The sequence below is a fragment of the Ipomoea nil genome, unplaced genomic scaffold (genome assembly GCF_001879475.1).
Source record: "Ipomoea nil cultivar Tokyo-kokei standard unplaced genomic scaffold, Asagao_1.1 scaffold3054, whole genome shotgun sequence".
Classification (NCBI taxonomy): Eukaryota; Viridiplantae; Streptophyta; class Magnoliopsida; order Solanales; family Convolvulaceae; genus Ipomoea; species Ipomoea nil.
The window spans coordinates 356144-372556 of record NW_017619482.1 but is presented as its reverse complement, the minus strand read 5'-3'; the positions used below and the strand labels follow the sequence as shown (position 1 = coordinate 372556).

The following is a 16413-nucleotide window of genomic DNA, read 5'->3' as shown; positions in this document are numbered from 1 at the left end:
GCTGCTAACTGGAACAAGGCATACTGGTAGCAGAATGGTGATGGGCGAGAGGGGGTTGCGGCATTATGGGAGTGTGTTCAGATGACGGTTGAGAGTTTGTAGAGTTATGGGACTGCGTGGCATCAGGGTGAGTATTGTGATTATGTGAGGCAGCAGGTGAATCAGCATGAGTTTGGGACGGTGGATACATTGTTATGGGTACAGCTGGTGTAGGAGAGAAAATGAGATAAGGAATAAGCTTGTCACCTTTGGTGCTCGCCACATCTATCGGGGAACTCCGCGTCTGTGATAGTGCCTGAAAAGGAAAATCAAACGGGACAAAACGAACATGATGGGATAAATAGACACGTCCTGTCATACGATCGAGACACTTGCATGCAGATTGCGACGTAGAATAACCTATGAATACACACGGCTTTGACCGGGGTTGGATTTTGGAGTTCGTGTAAGGTCTGAGCCAGGGATAACACAAACACCCAAACGGCTGTAGTTTAGAATAGTTCGGTGTAGTGCCAAACAACGCGAGAAAGGGAGATTCATTTTTAAGGACTGGAGTGGGCATTCGATTGATGAGGTATACTGTTGTCTGAAAAGCATACGACCAGTATGCTAGGGGCATAGATGCATGATGGAGCAATGATAACCCAGTTCAACAATATGTCTATGTCGACGTTCAAACATCCCACTATGTTCAGGTGTGTGCGGTGGGCTAGTGAAGTGAGATCTACCACATGAGCTTAACAAAGGTTTTAATTTTTGAAATTCACCACCATTATCTGAAAACAAGGTGTGTATCCTGTGATTAAATGTATTCTTAACTAGTTTTTTGAATTGAGAGAAGACATCATACACATCAGATTTTTTAACTAGAGGAAAAAGCCATATATATCTGGTAAAATGATCCACAAAAATCACATAGTACCGGAACCCATCAACAGACTGTTGTTTTGTACTCCAAACATCTGAGTACAACAATTCGAGAGGTCTCGAACTTGACATTGTGGTTGCATGGAACGGTAATTTATGACTTTTATTACTGAGACAAGACTTACATTGAAAACCCAAAATAGACCGAAACGAAAGATTGGCACTTCTTAGCATTTGAGTCAGTGTTCTACTGGACGGGTGACCGAGGGTATGATGCCAACTAGCAAGACTAGACTTATTGGTTGTATTTATTTGAGGTGGAGATGACAGTGGAACACTATACACATCCTGGACGTTCCTCCTGTGTAGAAGTGGCGCCCCCGTGAGCCGATCCTTCACAACAAAATGAGTGTAAAAAAACTCAACATATACATGATTAGATTTACAGAGTTTTGAAATAAAGACTAAGTTGCGTTGTAGTTGTGGAACACACAGGACATTAGATAGAGTAAGATGACGGGTTTTAGTTGGGAGAGAAGTTTTACCAGTGTGAGATATAGACAGAGAATTACCGTCACCCAAATGGATCTCATCCGGTCCACCGTACTTAGAGAAAGACTGTAGCATAGAAGGGTCCGAGGTGGCATGACGGGACGCACCTGAGTCAAACAACCATGGCGACTGAGAGTTCACGGTTGTAGTGTTCACTGCGGGATTTTTCCCGAACCTATCATCTGTAGAGACATTATTGTCTCTCAAAAAGCGTTGCAGCTTACGGAATTCCCGAGCTTCATGGCCATTGAAATTATAGAATTTGCATACCACATTTCGGCGCCGTTGATTGGAGTTGTTGGACCGTGGGTATTGATAAGACTGCTGACCATTATTATTCCGGTTGGACTTGTAAGCATTTCGACTATTTTGTGAAAAACTAGACTGGCGTTGGGTGGTATTGACCGTAGCAACCAGCGATTGTCTAGCAGCATCTTTCTTCTTCTGTTGCCTTTCAAATTCTGTGAGCACGTCCTTGAGTTCTGAGAATGTAATAGGGATTGGTCGTATACGTGGGGCAGGGACTATGTGATCATAGTCATCATTGAGTTGAGTAAGAATGTAGATTACCAGGTCTTCCTCAGTAATTGGGTTTTGAGCAAGTGCAAGAGCTTCAACAATATTGAACATTTCATCAATATATTCTTCAACTGGACGACCATTTTGAGGATTAGAAGCCAGTTTGGTTTTTAGTGAGACAATGCAAGATGGCGACGAGCTTGCAAAAGTTGTAGTCAATCGTTCCCAGGCGATAACGGAGGATGCCGCGGAAGAGATTAACGGTTGGATAGGGTCGGAGCAGCTCCCTAAAATGGCGTTGAGAATGGTTTGATCTTGTCTAAACCATGTGGTGTACTCTGGATTAGGGTCCTTTTGTGCTGTATCACGGAGTTGAGCAGGAGCTGGGGAGGTACCGTCAATGAAGTCGAGTAAATCAAGTCCAATAAGAGAGGCTTGAATCTGCTTTCTCCAAACTTGAAAGTTGGAAGACATTAATTTAATAGGGAAATTGGCTGGGGCAGTGAGTTGAATGACTTGTTTCTCTGTAGTTGTGGCCATTTAGAGGAAGGCAGGGGAAAAAAAATTAATTTGCTCGTTAGAGTGTGGCTCTGGATACCATATAGAGAGAGTAAGCGAACATGATATTATGAAAAGGAAGAGGGCTTTAAATAGCCTGAGCACACCAGCTCTTAAGCTAATAATATGGAGAATAAGTCTAACGCTAATAATATGGAGACTAACTCTAACAGAGCCAGACAAAGTCTAACCACATAAAATAAAGTAAAATAAACTGAACTAATATACTACTCCTTTACAGTCTCCACTTCTTCAAACAATATATTGCACATTTTTCCCCATCAGCGGGATATTTATCCATATATTACTCAAATCTCTCGTGATGGAGGCAGTGATGGTGGATGCTGGTTCTAAATTTCTCAAAGCCGACTTCGTCGTCCCTAACCAAGTTCCGTCCATGGTACCCTACTCACTCATGCAAAATTATTATCTTTTAATTAATTACTTAGCTGCACGGTTAGGACAACCTCGCATACCTATGAAAATTAATTATTATGGGTTTTCTTTTAAAGATAACTAGCATTTGTACCCGTGTGATGCACGGGCATTAGAGCAACCCCAATAGGGGTTCATCATCAACTTTTAGAACAGTAAAATTTTCTTGGCTCAGCTTTTGACAAATGAGAATGGTAACTTTTGACAATTTCTTCCTCCTGCAAGCAAAAAAAAATCATGTCAACTTAAAAAAAAAATAAAAAATAAAGGGTGAGACGCGCAGGTGCGTCTCACCCTTCTAACACGCGCGCCCGCTAGGGCGTTTAAGAGTGGCTGCCAGTTCACGCGCCCGCTAGGGCGTTTCAGTTGGCGGCCACTCTGAAATTATATTTTTAATTGGCTGTTGCCATTGGCAACGACCATTTTTTCGATCGTTGCCAATGGCAACGGCCATATTTTGTGCAACATCTTTACACACCAAATTTTCAATATTTTCCACCCGTCCAAAATTCACAAATTCCACACAATTTTCAATTTTCACAATCAGCCAATTTAATAACTAATCTTACTCTATATAATATACAAACGTATATACAACAAAATAAACGTAATTTTGGGTCCTTTGTTCTTGTATTCCCCCCAACACCAAGACGCACATAGTAATGTGCACCCCATGCCTCCCAAAACGACGTCGTTTTGTTAATTTCAGGTATAAAATTCTGTGCATTCTATTATATAATTCTGTACATTCGAAACATGAGAATTTTCAGTTATAAAATTTAGTATTTTCTGGTATAAAATTCTATGTTTTCAGGTATAAAATTCTATACATTCGAAACATGGATTTTTTTTTAAAGAGTTAAGAGTTTATGTGTATTATGTTAAGAGTTTATGTATATTATGTATTATGTTAAATTATGTGTATTATCATTTCAAAAAAAGATTATGCGTATTTAGTTATAAAATGCTGTGTTTTCAGGTATAAAATTCTGTGTATTCTATTATACAATTCTGTACATTCGAAACATGAATTTTTTTTAAAGTAGTTAACAACAAACACGCGAAAATGTACAAAACGTCGTTTTGAGCCATGTGCGCTCCGGTGCACGGTATAATTTTTATTTGTATTGGCCCAACAAATGTAACATATAATCTGACAGCCCAAACCGGATAAACCCATCAAACCCATATATAAACACCATTCCCGAACCCTAATGCATTTTATTGTCGACCTTTGGAATTGGTCTTCTGCCTATGTCTTCTCCCTCGAACACAAATAGTTATGCTGGTGCAACCATGTGCACCATGCATGGTGCATACGGTTGCAAAATGACGTCGTTTTGACTAAAAACGCGCGTCCCATTTAAAAAAAAAAAATTCAGTTTTGATTCTCCTCAACATCATTATTGTGGATATATAGTTATGAATTATTGTAGATCTAGAAGACGGCCATGTCCACCTTCCTTCGTTGGCCATGGCTGTCCGTGAAGAAGGAAGACATCCACCAGTTGTCCAGCGCGGACAGCCAATGACTGTTTTTTTTTTAAATTAATTAATTAATTTGTAATAAATAATATTTTTAGTTTTTAAAGTTTTTAATAAATAAAAAACATTTGTTTTAAAAAATAAAATAAGAAGTACACGTGTCAATACCATATCAATTTAACCTTAATTGAATAATTTTATGGATTTAGAGGACTTGAATAGAGCATTTTTCACTTAGGGCTCGTTTGGTTCGTGGAAAATATTTTAAGGAAAGTGGAATTGGAATTCCATGGAAAAACAATTACTAGAAAGATGAATTTCGTTGTTTGGTTGGTGGAAAAAGAATTACTGGGAATACTAATTCTATTGTTTGGTTAGATTTGAAATTGGAAGGAATAATGAGTATAAAGACCTATATGCCCCTATAAATTAATAAAATTAATAAAAGTAATATAATTAAAAAAGAAAGTAAGGGTAAAATAGGCAATCTATTTACTTTTTCTTCCCATCTTCCATGAAAAACAAAATCATTGGTCCAACCAAGGATTTTGTTTTCCTCAAATTTAAGGAATTCAATTTTCAATGGAAAATGAATTCCATGAACCAAACACTAGAAAACAACATTTTTCTTCACTTTAAGGAAAATGTTTTCCTTTGGAAAACATTTTCCATGAACCAAACATCCCCTTAGGGTGCGTTTAGAAACCCCGGAAATGACTTCTGAAAAATATTTTTTGAGTTTTCAATGTTTTGATGTAATAGGAAAATTCAGTCAATGGAAAACATTTTCCGTTGTCTGGAGAAAATGAAGCTATTTTGGTGGAAAAGACTTCCGCCAAAATTTGGGGAAGTCATTTTCCGCCAAAATGTTTAAACATACAATTCTACTCATTTTTCTAGAAAATAAACTAAAAACACTAATAGCACGTTTTGTTCACGGAATGATATTTAATGGAATAGGAATAGTATTCCATAGGGAATGGAATAAGCCAGGGAGATTAGGAATTGTATTCTTTTGTTTGGTTCGTTGAAGGAATAGAGTTTAGAAATATTATTTCAGTGTTAGGTTGATTTAAGGAATATAATAGAATATGTGTTTAAAAGACATAAATACCCCTATACAAAAATGTATTATTAGTATTATTATTATTATTATATATATGTTTTTAATTATTATTATTATTATTATTATTATCATTATTATTATTACATATGTTTTTAAATTATAATAATAATAAATATATTCCACATCACTTTGGAAGTAACCTAATTAGTTTGTTTAATTAATTTATGCTGCATTAGGCATTTAGGCGTGACTGAGTGAGTTTTAAGCTCATTAGGTCTGAAAGAGCAACTAAATTTGAAGGCCTCATGAGTCTTGTTCAAATTAAGAGATTATCCTTGATTCAAGGAGTCTTTCTACAACACCTTGTCAGATAATTATTTTTATCCAAGTATTGTTTGTTCAACATATTTACAGACTCAATTATTATATTCATATTCATTAACAACAAACATATCTTCAGCAGACATCTCATCACTGCAAACTATTTTACTCACTCGATGCCCAAGCAGAATCCTATAGGTTGAATGGTGAAAAATCCGCCTGAATCGTTCAAATTGTCGCATATCAAAGAAGCGTCCAAGTTGGTACATGACAACATCTTCTGCACTAAAACTTAGTCTCGGTCCAAAAGGCCCTTTTTGATGTGATTCAAGTCAATCAGCTAAGAGGAAGTTAGGGACATCCGCAGAAGCACTGAAACGAGGGACGAAGCTGAATGCCTTGGAGAAGAGGGACGGAGACTGTGGGTTCAAGGAGGGCAGTAACGAGCAAGACGAGATCGTATGCTCCGACCAGAAAAGTGAAGACCTGCACGATTTAACAATTTATGAGTATTCTTTATTGTTGATCAATTTATTGTATCATAATTCTTTGAAAAATGATATTGTGTGAATCGAATGCTACAAATTTCTTTGATGCATTGCTAATTTAATTTGCCCAGGAACATGGATTTCTTGATTCAACAATGATGTTGTGTGTACAATTGATTGAGAGTGTTGTAATCTAAACATATTTTAAGTTTAATTAAGGGTAAAGTAGTATATTTTAAATTTAATTAAGGGTAAAGTAGTAAATAAGAAAATTAGTATATTCCTGAGAACTCAGGAATAGGTTAGGTTAATATCAGGGGGCCCTTAGTAATAGCTATTCCCCTTGCAAGGGTAATAGCTCATTCCAAAGAACAATGTTCCTGGAATAAAAAGCATTACCAAACAAAGGAATAAGTCTATTCCCAGGAATACTACTCCATTCCAGACCTATTCCGCAAACTAAACGGCCGGGAATGGCATAGCATTCCCAGTAATAGGCCTATTCCTTTGTTTGGTAACAGTTTCTATTACCGGGAATATTACTCCCGGTAATACCCCATTCCCCCAGATAAGGTAATAGCTAATACCAGGGGCCCCCCTGGTATTAGGTTATTACTGAGTTATTAGGAATAGCTTAAAATTTCTACTTCCTATTTTACCCTCCGTCACCACCACCCCCACCGCCACCAACACCACCAGCACCACCACTGCCACCACCACCACCATCATCGCTACCAGCACCGTCGCCACCACGAGCACCACCAGCACCGCCGCCGCCACCAGCACCACCAGCACCGCCAGCACCACCAGCAGCACCACCACCACCGTCACTACCACCATCACCACCACCGCAACTACCACCACCAGCGCTGCTACCACCACCACCACCGCCGCCGCCGCCACCACCACCGACACCGACACCACAGCCGCCGCCGCCACCACCACCACCACCACCACCACTGCTACCGCCACCGCCGCCGCCATCGACACCACCACATATTTTTATAAGGGTATTTATGCCTTTTAAAACATATTTTATTTCTATTCCTTAAACCAACCAAACACAGTAATATAATTCCTAAAGTCTATTCCTTCCACGAACCAAACAATAGAATACAATTCTTATTCTATTCCTGCCTATTCCATTCCTTATGGAATAGCATTCCTATTACCTCAAAATTCATTCCGTGAACCAAACGTGCTGAACATGCGGTAAGTTTTTCAAAATGTAACCAAACACTAAAAAAAAAAATATTTTCTGAAAAATGATTTATTTTTCAAAAGTCATTTCCTGCTTTTCTAACTAACCCTAAAATAGCAGTTCACGCATTATTACTCCGTATTATTTTACATTTAGATAGCAGTTCACGCAGGGCCTCTGGAGTCGCTACTTCACCGTGTCCGGCTCGCCGCCTTACCGCCGTAACCCCCTCAGCCCTCAGCCGCCGCCCGCCGGTCAGCAGGAACACCGGCAACACCGTCTCAGCCCTCAGCGTGGCAGCGCCTCTACTCTCCTCTCAGTATTCAGGTTTGTTTTTTTGCACTAATTTCTGTAATTTCTCTAATTTCCCTAATTTCTCTAATTGAATACATGGATTAGTTGAAGTCTGGGAAATGCCTCTGGCCTCTGGTCTCTGGTCTCTGGTCTCCCTAATTTCTACTCAATGGCAGTAAAATAATCTGACCTCTTTCTTTAGAAAATCTTAATTTGTCTCTGGCCCCTGGTCTCCCGTCTCCCTAATTTCTCTAATTTTAATTTAATCAATTTAATGTATGTGCTTTTTTGAATACTTGAATTAGTTTAATACATGAATTTGTTTAGGGAAATTACTCAAATTAGGGCAATTGTATTTTACTGTATGAGCAACTCTATACATTATTACTGGCTGTATGAGTTTGGTTAATGTATGAATATTTTTGAACTCATTTTACCTTTGCTTTTTCCCCCCTCAGTAGAAATCCTGACTCCGTCCCTGAACACACCAAGACTTAAAGCTCTCATACGCAATTCTTAGTGATTTTTCCCCTTGTTTTGTTAGTTTTTTCGTTCATTTGTGATTAGTTGATCCAGTTTTGAAAGCTGATTACGAAAGAAGTCCATGATCGTTTACCGTATATACGTTTGTTTAGTATACCGGAGTCTTGTTTTCTGTTGCTAACGCCGGTGAAAGTACTATCACTATGTGTCTATGTCACAGATCGGCGTTTTTATTACCAGATCTGATTTCCTCGGCGTTACCTACACAACTAAAGGACACCAGTAAAAAATTACCGATCTACAAAGGTAAGTTTGTTTCTCCATTTTTATGTTATAATGTTGTCATGTTGAATATATGATATAGATCAATATTTGGTCAAATCTTTATATGTAAATCATATTTTTTTCATACACAGTTCTGCCTCAAAGAATCAATACATATTGAAACTGAATCTAATATTTAAACTGTGATCTCATTTACCATATTCCGTTTTGAATTGTATAATGAACCAAAATTTATTTAACTTGTTTATAGTTACAGAGAGCTTTTTAGATTTATTCATAATTGTATAAAATTACATGTTTAGATTTTCTTCAGAGATTATAAAATTCGATTGAATACTGTCAAAATAGCTTCGATTTATTTAACGTACACAACTTTAGATTGTAATGATTACTGGGTACTGGACATGAGTTTTTTTTTTTTTTTTTTTTAAATAAAAAAGGACAGCTACTTATTATGACAATAAATGAACAGATTTTTGTACTTAAAAAAAAAGAGTACTTATAATTTCTAACTTTAGAAATGTATACTAACATTTTAATTTCAAGATAGTGGCAGATGATGAAGTTCATATTCTGATAGGTAGGAATTATACTAACATTTTAATTTCAAAAAAAAATGTATACACAAAATGGTAGGAATATGTATCAATAGATTTGCAGAAAAAAAATCATACCAAATAATATATTCAAAGGTATATAATCCAAATATCATATCCACAGATCAATAGAACACGATTGTGCAAGTATAGGCTTTTTTTGTAGCGACTATGGAAAAAAAAAACATACCGTTCACCGGAGAAGTAAATTAGGAGCGTGCTGATAATGTGTGGTAATTGTAGCCTTTAGCTCAAAGCCATCCCCGGAACCGTATTCTTAATGGAAATCAGTACAAAAGAAAAGAAAAGAGAATAGCAGCATTGTAGAGACAAGTTAATTATTTCATTCCAATAACATCATTTACTCTACAAAGATGAGGGGTACAACATATATATATATATATATATATATATATATATATATATATATATATATATAATACAACTATATATATAATACAACAATAATAATGACAATAATGACGCTGATCGTTACAACCGTTACATTCTCTAATCATAATGTCTACATTTTAATATTATTTATAACATACAAGATTATTAATTTCGTTTGTATGTGGATGATAGTGGGAAGTGGGATGATCCCAATTTGAGGGCCCAAAGTGAGCGGGGGGATACATGTCCTTATATCATGGGCTAATCAATTCAAACTATGGTCTCAGCTGAATTCTTTGCTAAACTGGGCTTTTCATTCAAATTGAAATTCTATTTGAAGGTAGTCTCCACTTCTTCAAACAACATATTGCACATTCTTCCCCATCAGCGGAATATTTATCCATCTATTACTCAAATCTCCCGTGATGGAGGCGGTGGTGGTGGATGCTGGTTCTAAATTTCTCAAAGCCGGCTTCGCCGTCCCTGACCAAGCTCCGTCCATGGTACACTACTCACTCACTTTTTCTCGCCTGCAAAATTATTATCTTTTAATTAATTGCTTAGCTCCACGGTTAGAACAACCTCGCATGCCTATGAAAATTAATTATTATGGGTTTTCTTTTAAAGATAATTCCAACTCAAATGAAACGCGTTCCTGAGGACGATAGTGCCGCGGATGGGGAGGCTGAGGAGGCGACGGCAACGGCGGAGGAAGACGCGGTGGACCCAGTTGTCCGTGGCTTTGTGAAGGATTGGGATGCAATGGAAGACCTATTGCACCATGTGCTTTACACCGGCCTTGGTTGGGAAATGGGGAATGAGGGCCAAATCTTGTTCACTGATCCACTTTGCACTCCCAAGGTAAACTACCCCCCACTCACCATCCTCAACTCTAGAAAAATGTACACTTTTTTTTCTTTTTCTTTGCTACCTACGATTTAGTTTTGAAGATATTATTAGTGAGTGATGGATTATGGTCAAGTAGAATTAGTTTGGTTTAAGTTAGTTGTTAATTAATTGCCTTATAATTAAGAAAAGAATTTTTTTTATAGATTGCAAACAAGTTCAACTATTTTCTGTTGATAACTATTTACACAACCAGTGTTGAGAAATATTTGGAGAACTTAAACACTTGGATAGTGGAAGCGATATTAAGGAAAAAAAATGATCTTGTAAACTTTTCTTATATAGTTATATGTTAGGATACAAATAAAGTTGTTGAACCTTAGTAAATACTCCCTCCGTCCCATTTTATGTGTCTGGTTCGATTAACGAGGCTTGACTGAAGTTATTTTTAATTCAATTTTTTATAATATTAAGTTTAGTATGAGTATACAAAATTTATATATTTAGAAATTTAGAAACTACCCTAAAAGTACTATTTAACACAAAAAAATTAATTTAAAAATAAGTAAAAAATACTAAAAGAAAATAAACAAAGAAGAAAATGTTGGTTTGACCAATGAATAGTAAGTAGGACAGACAAAATGGGACAGATGGAGTAATAAATTGGTTCAAAACTTGAAACACCAAATAATTTCAACTTAATAATTTAAAGTTTTTAACCTTTTATCTTTTAATAGTATGGAATATTAAATTCTTTTTTTCTTGATCGACACAGGCTATCAGGGAACAATTAGTACAGCTGATGTTTGAGACATTTAACATCTCAGGGTTTTATGCCTCTGAGCAAGCAGTGCTGTCACTCTATGCTGTTGGGCGCATATCAGGATGCACAGTTGACATTGGTCATGGAAAAATAGGTATGTATTTGCTTAGTATTCCTCAAAATTTTCAATAACTGAAGGAGTTCAGTCTTGTCTATAGCTTAATCATTTTTTTTTCTATGTGGATACATCAACACATCATTTTCTGATAAATGAGTTTGCTTTTCCTATTATCTTTCTTTGCATTTCTTATAAATAACCTAAATGTTCAATGAGGCTCATATGGTAATACTTGTTTAAAGTAGAATACCCTTTCATTATTTGGATATCATGTGTAGTTAACTAGTTATCAGTATCTAGGCCTTTAACATGTTTATAGAGACACAGAGTTGAGACTTTTTGAAGTTAATGATAATATTAAGAGCAAAACATATGACCCTGGATTTCTTTTTTTATTTTTATTTTATTTTATTTCTTTTTCTCTCGGAGTTGAAGCTTCTATGTTAGTGTTGCCTAGGGCGTACAGTTAAACTCAATGTAGAGGTCCCAATTCCAACAAAGAAAAAATGAACATACTATGGAGCACCTCAACTTTCAAGAAACTTCACCTGCACCCATGGAATGATGGGAGAAATGAAAATTTTTCTGTTTTTGCAGTATTTGTAGTATAAAGTGCTAGTATCATTTAGATCTAAACCGCAGCATTGGATATAAAATGATTTAGGCTAATAATATACTTGAAGTCCCTTTTAATGGATTATTGTTCTGCATTCAAAAATGGCTTTGAGAGTTTGGGCATATCAGAAGATGAGCCTATGAAGCTCAGGTTCAATAAATGTTGAGCTGAGGGAGTCTTTTGTGAGTAAAGGGAGTCTTTTGTGAGAGGTTAGAGATAAGGTTTTAAGGGTTATATTAGTCTTTTAAAATTTTAAGTCCAATAAGCAGATTCAAAGTGCCCCGCTTGGAGTAGCATTTCAAATTTCAGCTGATTGGTGCCAATCAGCTAAGGCAAATATCCATTTAGCAAACACCCATTTTAGCTTATTGACCAAATCAATCTGCTAAAGTTGGTCAAACCAACTGTCAGCCATTTTCCAAACATCCCCTTTGTTTTTTCTGTATACATAATACATGTAGCCGAACCCAACTTAATTGGGATTAAAGTTTAGTTAGGCTGAGGATAGTTGTGTGTGCCTCCTAGTCCTCTTGAACTTACTCCATATATACTCAGTTTTTCTGTGATTTGACATTTTTCAGATATTGCACCAGTAATTGAGGGTGCTGTTCAGCACATAGCTTCCAGAAGGTTGGAACTTGGCGGTGTAGATCTGACAAAGCTGCTGGCAGAAAAGCTCAGTAAATCAAATCCAATGGTGAAACTCAAGATGTCAGATGTTGAGAAGATAAAAGAGCAATATGCATGCTGTGCTGAGGATGATATTGCTTATGAGAAGATGCAACAAACTTGCCTAGAAGAGGAGCACACACTTCCTGATGGCCAGGTTTTCTTTATTTTGGCTTTTAGATGCAAATGACTTCATTTCTTCATAGAGCCCAACTGCCCAGGAAATTTTGCTTTTGATAATCCCTCTAGTTGAAAACCGAAATTATAGTTAAATTTAATCCTTTCTTGTTTTAATTGCATAACATAAAATGTAATTTGTAGATGTTGTAAAGAAATTATTTCTGTGTACATTGCTATCCACCATATCCATGACTGTGCTAAGTTACATGGACCAGAATAGTTATAAATTTTTATTTTATAATTTGCATGGCCATGCACCTTTCCTTTCTTTTGAAGAATCCTTGTAAAGAAACCAGGATATCGCAATCCATTTCATCAATCATCAGTTTAATGATGTTTTACAATTGTGCTTGGAATGGTAACTGTCATTTCATACACATATCATTTGTAATCCTAATATAAGTTGTAGTTTTTTGCCCTGAACCAGCTCTCTTAATATGCTTTTACAATCTCTACAAAAACTATGGTGTCATCTCTCTTCTTTTCTCAACACTTCTCCACTCTCTAATAACATAAATTGTCTTCATAAAGACCAAATTGGTTATCCAAAATTGTTGGTTTAAGAAAATAGATAGCATTTTTTCTTTGCATGTGTGTGTGGAGTGGCAGGGGTGGAGCAATAAGTGGCTTACTATATTGAATTCAATGGAGCTTTGGGGCATGTTTATTAACTGGAAATTTTCTCCCGTTTTCTAGAAATTGAACAGAAAACATATTTACTAGCACAGTTTTCCATTTTGAAAACTGAAAACATTTTCCAATTTTCTAAAGAATTAGTGAACTTTTAAAAACTGTTTTCATCTATTTGGTTACATATCACTATAATCATCTTCTATATTTTCTACTCGCATTTACTTATATAAACATAATTTATTTGCTTACACATAAAAATTAGACATTATTCACATTATCAAAATTAAAATTTGAACTCTACCCCAAGTTTTAGATTTTGATTGATCTCAATAGCTTATTTGTTTGGTTTTCATGGACTCATGGGGAGGTTGGTTCTCTCTCTCTCTCTCCCTCTCTCTCTCTCTCTCTCTCTATATATATATATATATATATATATATATATATATACACACACACACACACACACACACACACAAGTCATTCCAATGAATATATCCAAAAAAATTTCAAATATTAGCTCAAAAAATATTAATATTATTTAAACTAAATTTTAGGTGACCTTAAAAGGTTATTGGCTCGGATATATTTTTAGTTATGTTATATTCGGATATAAATTTGGTTTGAACATCAAATGTAAAAATCTCACATATATTAGACTTAAAAGTAAAAATTATATTTATTCCATTCAAACCAAACATATCCAAAATTTATTTTAAATATAAGGTATAAAAATCACTCGAAATTAATTATAACGTTAGTCTAAAAAAAGTAAATTTGGAAAAAATGATTGTTAGTAAACAAGTTTTCTAAACTGAAAACAAAGAAGAGAAAATAGAGAATGAAAACTAAAAAATTAGAAAACAGAAAAATAGAACAGTTTCCTGAAGTAAACATGCCCTCATCAGTCTACATATTGCCTCAATGGATGTAGTTCCTTTTAGTTTGTTACCATCATAAGATGCTTTCATTAAAACTTGTTTGTATCTTTATAATTAATATAATTAATAAATATACACTTGGTTGTATACCCATGGGTTTCCTTTTTCTACTTGCCTTTTTAGCTATGTGTTGTCCTATTCCTTATCTTTTGTTTAAGTTTCTGAATAAAGTTCTTTATATTTTATTTCAGGTTATCAAAATTGGAAAAGAAAGATATACTATAGGGGAGGCCTTGTTCCAATCCTCTATTCTGGGTTTAGAAACACATGGAATTGTGGAGCAACTTGTTCATAGTATTTCAACTGTATCATCTGAAAATCACCGCCAACTGCTAGAAAACACTGTGCTTTGTGGTGGCACTACTTCAATGACTGGTGGGTTCCAATTTTATTCTTCAGATGGCTTACTTTAAGAGGAATGATATTTTCTTTTCCTGTACTTTCACTTGATCTGGGCCTTTTCATCATATCTTTAACTTAATTAGTGCAACTAGAAGCATTTTATTTTGGGTACCAACCTACATTGCAAGAATGCTTCATGCATTTCTGTAATATTGCATCCAAAATGTATTCAGTGTAAAGAAGCTGTTGTGGCATTCCTGTGCATGACTCACTTTCTTGGAAGGCACTTTCTCGGAATCTAATTTCCTCATTTTCTTCCTCAAATTTCTCATGAAGTTGGTTATGGTCTTCTAGCTGTTTTTAAGATTCTGAAGTTGGAAATATTCCTCTCTTAGCTGTGAAAAGAAAAGGGGGAAAACACCCAATGATTGGTTGGGCACTATATATTGTTAGAGAATATCATTCTTTTAACTTCACTGTGAATTTAATTGACTGAAACTGTTTCTGTAACCTCACTTCTTCTGCAAAGACATTATTATGTGCTTATTCCTTTTTTTTTTTTTTTTTTTTTGGTGCTTATATTGCAGGGTTTGAAGATCGATTCCAGAAAGAAGCTAGCCTCTGCTCATCTGCTATCAGCCCTGCTCTAGTGAAGGTAGGCTGGTGATCTTAAAATGTCCAGTTGTAGTTTGACAATATTTCCATTGCTGCCCTACTTTCATTTTGCACAACGGTTCAATCTGGATTTTTTAACTAGTGAAGCGGAGATTTTGGGAATTCATTTGAAACTATGATAATGTGGGGATGGTGGAATTTGCTTAAGTCCTAATCTCATGTTGAATAATTTACATCTATATCAATATCGTGGTTGTGCTAATAGTTCATTCCTCTACTTTTAAGCAGTCATATAGGTTCAGGGTTCTTGGTCTCTTTATTTAAAAAGATTTTTTCTTTGTCGTTGGTTTAAGATTTCCTCTATCTTCTCCATATTATTACAGCCTCCGGAGTACATGCCAGAGAACTTGGTTATGTATTCGGCATGGGTTGGTGGCGCCATACTTGCAAAAGTTGTGTTCCCTCAAAACCAACACATAACCAAGGCAGACTATGATGAAAGCGGACCTTCCATTGTTCACAAAAAATGTTTTTAGGGAATATCACATTAGCATCTGCTTGTTCGATCGCTTCATTCGTATATTATAATCTAACATGTATTATATAGTTGGTTGTTGTATTGTCGCTAGAACAGATAATTTGTTTTCGATCTTGTTATGTTCCTAGGTTGCAGCAATACTAATATCTAAATGTTACGTAGTACTAGTTGGTATGGAAGCTAACAGCCGATACTGAAACTTTTTGCATGATTTTATGCTTCTGCATCAATTATATTGCAAATGTCATTGCAGTTCTGAATTGGCTTCACCATAATTGCAATTTGCAAGTAATGTTTAGTACATTTCTGTGTACTGATGTACAATAAAAATTTGTGCTTGTTGCTTTCCTCAAACTTTTGGCATAATTTTTAAAAATATAATATGATTTTATTTGATTAATAATTTGTGATAAGTCAAATCAAAATTTTGTGAGAATGATTTGAAAGCATTGTTCTCATGTGGATGAGCATGTTAAACTTAGACTAATGAAATATATGGAATGATATTAATTTTTTGATACATACATAAAATGTTGCAATATTTAGGAGACCTAAAATATCAAAGCTTTGCTTGAGTAGCAAAAACTTTGAAACCAAAACGCCTTGATATAA

The 16413-nt window shown here is 35.5% G+C and overlaps 2 protein-coding genes across 5 annotated transcripts; one reads left to right on the top strand and one right to left on the bottom strand.

Moving 5' to 3' along the window:
• Window positions 1-4: 4 nt before the first annotated feature.
• LOC109163961 lies at window positions 5-2478 on the bottom strand. The gene is made up of 3 exons (XM_019312695.1): window positions 1413-2478; window positions 1211-1260; window positions 5-295 (listed from the first exon to the last, which is right to left on the bottom strand). Exons 1-3 carry the CDS (start codon window positions 2476-2478, stop codon window positions 5-7), a joined length of 1407 nt encoding a protein of 468 aa, XP_019168240.1.
• A 5152-nt stretch (window positions 2479-7630) lies between these two features.
• On the top strand, window positions 7631-16044 carry LOC109163994 (actin-related protein 7-like). Of its 4 annotated transcripts, none has more exons than XM_019312732.1 (9): window positions 7631-7819; window positions 8490-8575; window positions 9888-10046; window positions 10171-10404; window positions 11165-11306; window positions 12468-12712; window positions 14498-14681; window positions 15236-15303; window positions 15647-16044. In XM_019312732.1, the coding sequence occupies exons 3-9, from the start codon at window positions 9969-9971 to the stop codon at window positions 15797-15799; spliced, it is 1104 nt and encodes a 367-aa protein (XP_019168277.1). In that variant the 5' UTR covers window positions 7631-7819; window positions 8490-8575; window positions 9888-9968; the 3' UTR covers window positions 15800-16044. The 4 variants fall into 4 exon arrangements, with proteins under 4 accessions (XP_019168277.1, XP_019168274.1, XP_019168275.1 ...); XM_019312729.1 differs by having other exon boundaries at window positions 9884-10046; XM_019312730.1 differs by having other exon boundaries at window positions 7654-7819; window positions 8510-8575; window positions 9884-10046.
• The last annotated feature ends 369 nt before the right edge of the window (window positions 16045-16413 follow it).